This window comes from Ceratotherium simum, chromosome 8 (assembly GCF_057802395.1).
Source record: "Ceratotherium simum simum isolate JZ-2026a chromosome 8, ASM5780239v1, whole genome shotgun sequence".
Classification (NCBI taxonomy): domain Eukaryota; kingdom Metazoa; phylum Chordata; class Mammalia; order Perissodactyla; family Rhinocerotidae; genus Ceratotherium; species Ceratotherium simum.
This window is the reverse complement of record NC_141907.1, coordinates 65383476-65393634: the sequence shown is the minus strand read 5'-3', so window position 1 is coordinate 65393634 and position 10159 is coordinate 65383476. Positions and strand designations below refer to the sequence as shown.

General features: G+C 49.1%; 1 protein-coding gene across 2 annotated transcripts; it reads right to left on the bottom strand.

Moving 5' to 3' along the window:
• Nucleotides 1-252: 252 nt before the first annotated feature.
• PRDM8 (PR/SET domain 8) lies at nt 253-4472 on the bottom strand. 2 transcript variants are annotated; one of them, XM_087434728.1, is made up of 3 exons: nt 4253-4472; nt 2995-3226; nt 253-2598 (listed from the first exon to the last, which is right to left on the bottom strand). In XM_087434728.1, exons 1-3 carry the CDS (start codon nt 4469-4471, stop codon nt 977-979), a joined length of 2073 nt encoding a protein of 690 aa, XP_087290854.1. In that variant the 5' UTR covers nt 4472; the 3' UTR covers nt 253-976. The 2 variants fall into 2 exon arrangements, with proteins under 2 accessions (XP_087290854.1, XP_087290853.1); XM_087434727.1 differs by having other exon boundaries at nt 253-2595.
• Between the last annotated feature and the right edge of the window lie 5687 nt (nt 4473-10159).

The following is a 10159-nucleotide window of genomic DNA, read 5'->3' as shown; positions in this document are numbered from 1 at the left end:
CTAAAGATTTTTCAAATAATAAGCAAAACTTGTTTTCTCCCTTTTAGGCTCAAAATTGGCTTAGAGTAAATAAATGCAAGTGGAGCAGAGTTTTCCAGCCCTCTCTTCTGCTATCTCTTCAGGGATTCAATGAAAATAGATGGTATGTACTCAAGTGTGGCTCTTAGCTACAAAAATTATTTAAAAACACTTTCCAAATAATTGCTTTGAAGAAAATAGTCATTTATTGTCAAAGCATCCAACATACTGGGATATCTATAAAGTTTAATAAATCTTTCCAGGGATAAAAGAAACACATAACTATTCAGACTCCATTTCACTGGCACAAAATTACACTTTGTATTAAAAGGAAATACATATTTACATAATGATGACATTCTTCATTGAAGTCCATAATCATTTCATGATACATGCACTTTCCCCTGGAAACTTAAATTGAATGGTGACCCTTTTTTATTAGTTTTGTTTATTTTTGTAAGAACACAAACTGTCATCGAGAAATGCAGAAAGCATCTCAGCCTCCTCCTTTATATCTAAAATAAATTTTGCCCTTACATATAATTATTACATCTAAACTGTAAGTGCTTAATAATTTAAGTAGAAACGTATGACAAATGCATCAATATGTTGCAATATATGACATTTTTAAAAATGTACCTTTGTTTTTGGGAAAGTGAAAATGCGTGCATTCAAAAGAAAACCCGTCAAATAACCCACCCAATCAAAAATCCACCAACTTGTCTCACGTGTGTGTGTGTGTGTGCGTGTGTGTGCGTGCGCTCGTGGTCTAGGTCTCGGGTAAATATTTCAATGAGAAGGCTGGGGGGGAAGCACATGTGTGAGTGTATGTGTGTGTCTGTCTCTCTGGGTGCAATGTTTCAGATAACAAGGAGGTGGTGGATGTCCTCGCATGTTTATTCCTGCAGGTGGCTTGACTGTGCGTGCGCGCGCGTGGAAAGCTAGGGTCCTTTCCGTGTCAATTATGCGAGGTCATGTGCCTGGAGAGGTGGTGGCGCTCCCTGAAGGACTCGTTGCAAATGGGGCACTTGAGTTTCTCCTCCCGCCGCCGCTTCACCAAGGGCTCCATGGCATACTCCTTTTTGTGATGCGACCTCATGTGGTACACCAGGTCGGAGGTCATGCGGAAGGAGGCATTGCACTTGGCGCACCAGTTCTGCGCGGGCAGACACAGCGAGGTGAAGGAGGGCGGCAGCAGCGTGAGCGCCGAGGGCAGCTGCAGCTGGAGGGGCCCCGCGGCCGCCGCCGCCGCCGCCGCCGCGGCTGCGGAGCTCTTGGGCCAGAAGGCGGTGGCGTAGAGAAAGGGGCTCTGTTTGGGCAGGCCGCCCCCGCCGCCGCCGCCGCCGCCCGGCAGGGCCCCGCAACCTCCGTTCAGATCCGCCGCTCCCTGGAGCTTCACGGCCAGAGGATCGCTGGCGGCGGGGTAAAGTCTGGCGGGGCCCACACCGTCGCCGGGGTGGCACGGCTCGAGCGCGCTCAGCTTCTGGCCCAGCACCAGCGGCGACAGCTGCGAGAAGGAGCGCGCCGGCTGCGAGAAGGCGCTTTTGCGCTCGTCCGACGCCGCGCCCTGGCCGCCGCCCGCCCCGCCGGCGGCCCCCGCGCCGCCCCCCGCGCCGTTGCCGCCCGTGCCGCCCAGCTGCGGCACCGAGGTGAAGGCGCTGCCCCGCGCTGGGCTGCCGCTCTCCAGCCGGTTGGGCAGCGGGCCCCCAGGCCGCGGGGCCAGCAGCTTCTCGGCGCCTGCCGGCGACGCGGCCACGGGTGTGGAGGAGCCGCCGCCGCCGCCGCCCGCGTCCTGGTCCTCGGCGGCCGTGCCCCCGCCGTCGGCGGCTGCCTCCTCCTGCAGACCGGCCGCTCGGGCCGCCTTCTTCACCTCCACGAAGGCGCTGCGCTTCGCCTCGCCCGTCTCGGGGCTGGGCGGCGCGAAGAGGCGGCCGTTCTCCTCCAGGCCGAAGTAGCTGCCCGAGGCGCGGTACTGCTGCGGCGTACACACCAGGTCCTCCTTGGAGGCGGGCAGGGGCCGCTCCGCGAAGCGGCCCCGGCCCCCCACCAGCCCCGGGCCGCCGCCGCCGCCCTCCGCCGCCTCCTCCGGGAATTTCCTTTTCCCTTTGCTGCCGCCGGTGGCGTTGCCGTCGGGACTCAGCTCCGCCTCCTGGTGGCCGCCGCCGCTGGTGCCGCCGCTGAGGCTCCGCACGGGGGAGCAGCTGCTGCCTCCCCCGGAGTTCTCCAGCTCCCGGGCCAGGTTGTGAAAGTTCGTGGATGGCTTGGCGCTGCTGCTGCCGCCGCCAGCCGCGGGCGGGTTACTGCCTTCGGAGGAGGGGACCGGGTAGTGGTGGATGGGGCCGGCTTTGCAGAACTTGGGGCCCGGACCCAAGGGTGCCTCCTGTTGCTGCTGCTGCTGGTCCTTGCCACCTCCGCCGCCCCCGTGATCCTTGGTGCCCACGCCGCCGCCTTGCTCGTCTTGGGGGCTCATATCAGCGCTGTGAAGTCTCTTGGGGCAGCGGAATCGCAGATGCGCGACATAGGGGAACTCAAACTGGAAACGTTGGCTGCATTCCAGGCATGTGTAAGGGGACGACCCTGCTTAGTGAGCAAACACCACACACACGCACACACGCGCGCACGCACACACACGCATACCACATGATTACTCAGCATGGTTTCCAGGCCAGTTTGCCATCACCCCCTTCACAAATCCACCTTCATCTCTCAGGACCTGAGTGCCTGAGAAAAGAATATTCTGATCGACCTGATCTAACTTTCCCTCCTGATTTGAAGGGAGAGCAGTAGTTAAGCCAACTGTCCCCGATTTATCCTCACCTATCTGTCCCAGCTTCATTCCGGACTGTATCTCAGAAGCTTTCTGAGACGCCCAAAGGGAGGAGAGGCGCGCCGATGCGCCAGGGTGAGCCCCCGCCGCTCCCCTGCGTCGCTCCCCCGCTAGCTAAGGGCCCATACGCAGGTCGCGAGCCAACCTACCATTCATTTTGCTGTGGGATCTAGAGGGGCAGAGCAAGAGTAACTCAGTCAGTTCTTTCCCGTACCAAACTAGTAACTCCTCGTCTTTGGCAATCCTGCGGAGAGAGCGGTAAAACAGCTGTCCGTTTTTTATATACGCTTCAAGATTCTGCTCTTCTTTATCTCTGGCTGATTGGACCAGACGCAGCCACATGAGACCTTCTGAGGAACCATTTGCCGCTGAGGTGTCTACCTACAGTTTAGGAAAAAGAAAGAATACAAGAAGGAAGTGGGCGGGCGGGGGGGCGGAAGGGGGGAAGAGACTCTTGTGAGAGAATGAAGCCAGAGGAACCGGGGCCATTTCCTCTACGTTATTCTTTTCCAAAGAATTATCTGAGATCGAGCTTCCAAAAACTTGACCCACGTTGGCACCCATAGTCATTTTTGTAAGCAGCAGGCAAGGTAACCGTCCTTTGAAACGCTGCATCAATCATATAGATTATTTAACATGTCGTCTTTTACATATGTTGGTTGAACATTAAATGAGGAAATTTCTTCTTACAATTCAAATTAGTGTTAACCTCTGGAGAATCTACTTCTAAATTATCCTACATTACAAAAGTGTGAGGCATTTTGTTTGTTTTGGAAATAAAAAGCAAGCTTTGATCTTAGAAATTATTCTGTAGCATTCACTCATCTTCCTAATTTGGCTTAAACAATTAATAGTTTTACTTTGTAAAGAAAGAATATGAAGTGAGAAGACTTTTATTTTCAAACTCTAACATATGGATTTAATGATGTTTTATTGTCAAACCGTTAGCATTTTTATTTAAATACAAACTCTGGGCACTAGCTAGCTTTACCAGAAAGAGTAATATTTAGGGGAACAGGAGGCCTCCTAGTTTGGAAGGCAAATGCACCCAATACTTATGATAAAAGTACTTACAGAAAGTACTTAGTATGCGAATAGCTTCAACCCTAGTAAAATCTCCCAGACTTGAGAAAGTGGTGTTCATCACCAGGAAAGCCCAAAATTGAGGCGCTGATTTAGACATATCTGGCATTCCAAATCAAATTTTGTCACTTATTCCAGAAAATCAATTGACAATAATTTGAGTTTAATTTTCCTTTTCCAGTTTTTAGTGTGCAAAACAAGATGGCTCGCTTTATTCCGTTTTCCACATCCAGAACCTGTCTCAGCTTGTCATTGGAGTGATTCTTAGTCCATTTTCAACAGGACGTTACCTTCATACCCTACGCAGCATTGGCCAATACTTACCCGGAAGATATAAGGGACTGTTCTCTTGTCGGTGGACTTGAGAGCTATGAAAGCTATGCTGTCGTACAGGGAAGTATGGCTCAGGACGCAGGGACCGAATATAGCGTTCTCAGGGATGTCACAGGTAGTGTAAACGCTGGTAAAAATATCTGTCAGACATTGTTGAACCGCCTTGGCATCTCCATCCCAGATGCCTCGCTGGATGCCTGAATCCTCCATCACTGGAGATAGGTACACAGGACAACAAAGCCAGTTACATTACTCCTTTTGCCTCTAGAAATCCAGGCAGAACGTTTTAACTACTAGACAGATTTTTCTTGAATTTGCCTGATTTTTGCATAGCTCTTATTTCAGAAATAAAGCCAATGACAGATTAAATCTGGCATATTTTGAAGCTGCCAACTGAGTACTTTCTTTTCCATAAAAAAATAATTGGAATAGTTATTTATTATCTGAACAGGAGCTCAGAGTGGACTGACTGCTTGGGAGAAAGAAATATAAGGCTAGGAGAGAGGAGATCATTTTTGCATTACCTTGGGGGAGGATGGGGCAGGATTTGGGGGGTGAGGGTGGGGAGAACAATAGGATTTTTTTTCACTAGCCTAGAGACTTTTCTGACTGAAAGAAACTCTAACTCTTGGGAGAAAGCTCCTCTTCTCTCCTCTTATGTATTGAACTGGGTGCCTGGGAGCTGATTTTTTTTTTTTTTTTCTTCCAAAGAGGGGAGCAGCGTTAGCGAGCAGGCGGAGACAGCGGAGCATGGCGAATGGATTTCCAGCGGAGTGTCAGGGCTGCTGATTCGGTGTCAGCTAACCTTTCTCTGCAGCCTACAAGAGGGGACGTATGTCTGCTCATTACCATAATCCAACACTGTCCCTCCGAGGCTTTAATTAAAAGCAGCAAGCAGAGGTAATTATTTCTTTCTCGACATGCTTATTTATGGATGAGGGTGAATCCCAGTTACCTTGTTATACAAGGGGGTGGACTGAGTCGCATGTGCCTCATGAAGTGAGCAGGTACAGGGCAGGCCTGAAGTGTCCCCGGTCTGAAATACCGCGTGTGTAATGATTGGTGAATTCTCGCTCGCCAAGATAGGACCCTGTCTGGGCAAGAGGGGGCAGCCCTGCTTGAGTGGACCTCGGTGGGCTCTCCAGCTGTTTAATCCTCAGCAATTTAGAAAGTAATGTCTGATGGAGGGCTCTCTATTAAGCTGTCATAAAGAGACATCTTCCTTCCTAGGCCACTGGACACCCCTCCAAGACTTATCATTTTTAAAAAACAAAACAGGTATTTAAATTTTAAACTGGCTTTGAACTAATTACATTGTTCACTCTTTCTAATTAAAATATTCCCCAAAGTTGGTTTTTCCCTAAAAATGTCACCATAGGCAGTAATTTATGTATGTTTTGTAAAATTAAGTAGCAAGAAAATTCTTTCCTTGAGAAATTGTTCATTATAGAATAATATTAGCAATGTCCATTTTTATCTTAATGTCTATTAACCAATTAATCTTGCAAATATGATTACAAGGTGGTGCTTTTTTTTTTTTCTAGCTAATAGAGCATGAAACTTTGATCAGCCTCTTTTTCCATTCACTCTGCTACATCCCCTAAATGTCAAGAATTAGGCTGTATCTGCCAGACAGAAATAAGAGAAAATGTCCATAAAGTAGAAACTTACTTTATTATGCTAGGGCAGCTATCTATCCCTGGACATTTTTACTCCACACAAGGTAGCTGTTCTAATTCTAGTTGAAATTTAAATACATTAAAAAAAAAAAAAAACCTTCAGAACCTCTAGTCTTCTTTTCAACAGAATCCTATTCTCTCCTTTTCAATTTCCTCAATTCAGCGTTTTATGCCCCAATTTCTCTCTTCCTTTTAAAAGTCTCTTTCACACAAGCATTTCATTGTGCCGGGAGGTCGCCCCGTCACTTCGGGCAACAGCAGGGACGCAATCATTAAAATGCAGTTCTACCTAACAATACGGTGAAAAGATCCTCGCTACGCCGCGCTAATAGGGGGCCGCGTCGCCGCGGCGGCCGCCACGAGCCTCAAGCCGGTCACAATAACCGCTGGGCGAGAGCCTGGACTCTCCCGCCGGCGCGCGGTCGCCTTCGCCACCCAGCCTTTCACAGCTCTGATCCTCCTCTAGGCCCCGATTCTCATCCGCTGGGGGATCCTCCCCAGGGCCGACTGGTCTCGCCGAAAACCGGGCGCTGCCGCCCGCCGCTCGCCCTCCCCTGCAGGCAGGCATTGTCTTGGCGGCCGCGCGCTCCCCAGTCGCTTGCTGCTCCGGCGAAGTGCTGCCCACCCGCTCCTCCCTTTGTATAATTTTATTGGCAGTAGAGATTCCCTCAACAATTATTTTTTTCCCCTTTTCTGGATAATGAGGAAACGGAGGACAAAATTTTCCACCCTCCCCACAAAACCTGCCTTCCTCCCGTCGCCCTCCTACATCAATGCAAATAGACTTACCAGGAATAAGATCAGGATCGAATCGCCCAAATAAGGCCACCTGGAATCGGGAGATGCAGTCGAGTGTTTCTTTTGCCTATTGTATCAGTGTATTTCCATGTCAAGAGGTGTTGGTGTTGCAGTCTAGTAGGCTCTGCCTAAAGAGAGGAGAGAGAGATGGAGAGATTGGGGGAGAGAGAGATAAGGAGAGAGTAAGAGGAGAGAGAGAGAGTGAAAGCGGAGAGAGTTGTACAGATGGACCCGATGCAGTGAGTGACTGGCACGCAGACACACACTTTTTGTTTGCTGCACATAATCTGCCCAATGACGCGTGACAGCCCACGTCCCCTCCCTTTAACTCTTTGCTAGGCTGGGCGCTCCCTCCGGCGCCGCCAGCCTGGAAGCGGTCTTTCCGACCTGCCCGCGCCCCGCAGGTCCTGAGTGCCTTCCCCAACTGGCAACGCCTCTCTGAGCGCGGCCCCGCCCGCCTTCTCCTAAAGCTTCGACACTTTGGGACTGTTAGGAGGGGAAAATCAGTTTGGGGGTCGAAAAAGGAAGTACCAAAAGAACTGGAGAGGGCCTTTTTCCGTTTCGCTTGGCACTTGAAGAACCTCTGGCAGAGAGCTGGCCACCCAGCGCGCGCACGGACCCCGAGCGCGTTTCCCGAGTCTGAGTTCTGTGAAGGGGAGGGGGGTTGCGGATTAGCCCCGAGGGATTCTCTGGCCATTGAGCCGCCGCTGATGTTGCGCAGCTAGTTGTCCGGGGGTGATAAACCGGCTCTAGCTCACTCCAGGAGCGCTTACACTACCAATCCCTTCCGAGAACGATTCAGAAAGGATGCTCTTTCGTGAGAACTTGGCTCAGTCTTTCCGTGGAACCGGAGTAGGGGTAAGGGGAGATGGAGTGGGGACGCCGCCAGACCTCGGGAGGGGATTTACAGGGGTCTCATGGTCCCAGGACACAAGTACCTGGGCAGGAGAAGGGGTGATGGGAGACGGGTGGGAAGAACCCGGGTTCTTGGACTCAAGCTGTTCCTGCTCCTCCACCCTCTGCTTGGCGCGTTCTTGTAGTCCCGGAAGGGTCCCCTGTTGCGGGTGGCCCGTATTCTAAGACCTCTGAGAGTGGGGGAGAAGGGTGAGTCAAAGTAAAAATTATTACCGAGATGGGCTGCAGAGAGCTTTTCACGTCCAGCCGGTGGTGGAAGAGTGAGTGGATGGAGCTGCCGCGGCGGTCTCGGGAGCCTCGTTTGTGCGCTAAGCCACTTAGAGGCGCTGGCTGCCCCTTTAGTGCAGCAGCTGATACTAACGACTTGAGGTCTTGAACAGCCTGAAAGTTGAGTCCTTGAGCAGGGACCGCAACATATTTTCGCCGAGAGATCTCGGGGTTCTTTTTCGCTGTTCAACTGTCTACTCCTAAGGGAAGAAAGATCTTTGAATGATATAGACGGCCCCACTCCCTCAGCCCCACCCACACCACGATTACACTGAAGAGGGCAATCTGTTAGCTTTAGGATAAATCGGATTGTGTAGCCGGCTAAAGTAGACAAAGCAGAATCACGACTTAAGGAGGAGACAGCCTCGTTTTTATCCAGTGTTGAAAAAGGTAAGTGGATTGGGGGTTGGCAAAAAGCAGCTTAAAAGGAAAAGGTGTGTACCGCGTTAGTTTGATCCTCTGGCAGCTCAGCTCGGAGACCTCCCTCCGGAACCCAGTGGGGCAGCGAGCGAGGCACGGAGTACCTTTCCTCGCCGGCGCCTGCGGTCCAGGGAGGCCAGGGAAGGATTTTGCTGAGGAGAAACAAAAAATGTGCGAGGAATTTCCCACTAAGTGAATTCTCTTCTCCTTGGTCTCTCTCTCTCTGTTCCCTTCTTTTCATCTGGCCCTGGTCAGCGTCCCCCCCCCCCCCATAAATTCCAAGTCCTTCTGATCAGACAGAGCCGGCTGCCTCAGGATAAGCTGGGACTGGGGGAAAGAAGAGTTGCAAAATTCCCATGTATTAGGGAGGAAGGGAGGAATTCTCCCTTAATTTCCAGGCTAGCTACTGACTTTTCAAAGAAAGCTTCTTAAACTGCAGTTGTCTTTCATCTTAGCATATCATTTCTTTTATGCATGTGTGCACTTTAAATAGTTTGGCTAAGGGCGACTCATAATGACCAAGGTTCAGTGCTGAGGGTTCTCACACGTCTGTATATGAGAATCTGCATCTGTATTTAGCCACCAATTATCTTATGACTGGATGCTCCATTCATCTCTCTCACACACAATAAAGCACCCCCCCATCACATGTTTAAAGAAAGGATAGGGAAATTAGAAATGTCAAAAGAATTGCCTCAAACATCTGAAAAATAACCCACAGGGTTGAAGAATAGTGGCCAGATGCTTAAGGGAATTCAGGAAACAAGAAAAGGAAAAAGAAAGGGCAGAGGAGACACAGGTATAAACTACAGCAAGTTAAGATAAAGAAGTAGCCATAAGAGAGTTTTAGAACCTTAGAAACTACAGCCTGATAAAGCAAAGGTGTGTGTGTGGGAGGGCAGTGTCCAGGAACCTAATTCCATTAGACTATTGAACAGAACACTCCTTTTGCTGTTATTTAGAGAATTGGAAGTTTGACTTTCCCAGGAAAAGTCATCGGTCCATGCAAGCTGCTTAAAAACATCCTCTTACATTATTGTAATATATTATTCTAAATATAAAAGCATCCACCCCAGAATGTGGGCATTCAGATAAACTTAAACGCTAAGTGGAAAGCATTTTTCTTTTCCCTGGCCTTTCCTTTCTTAAATATAGAGGCACTTAGACTTTGTATCCTTTGAGGTACTGAAACCTAGACTCCAGTTTGTATAAAATCATGTTTCTGGTACTTAAGTTGGGGACAGGGGAGCTTGACCTTCTAAATCTCAAGCTAGAAAAACAGCTAAGCTTCTATACATCAAAGAGGGGAGAGATGCATGAGAATCTGGGCCTCAGATGATATTTCCTATCAGTGTGACTTTTCTGCTGCCTAATTAGATTTCTCCTATTGATTTCAGATAAAAATCCCCAAATGAAAGAATTTTTAATATTTTATGAATCCAACAAACTCTTTGTCTTATGTATTAAATGACTGACATAACATAAACCTAAATATGGGTAAGATTAAGCTTGAAATTCCTACTTTGAGGGTTTTCCAGTATTTGAAGAGGTACACATTTTGCATGGTGTAATATAAATGGTCTAAATGACAATCTTAATGGGAGGTAAAGAAAATCTACAAATTACTTTTATTTCTCTAGAAATTTATGGGCTAAAATGGTGCATAAACTACTTTGAAATCACTCTGCATTATTACTTACTGGAATTCACTGATACTAAATGAAAGGTTGAGGCATTTATTCAGCCTCAAACAGTGCTATAAAAATGCATCTCAGTCAATAGTTTTATCTAATTCACATGGAAAATTGGGTTTATGCAT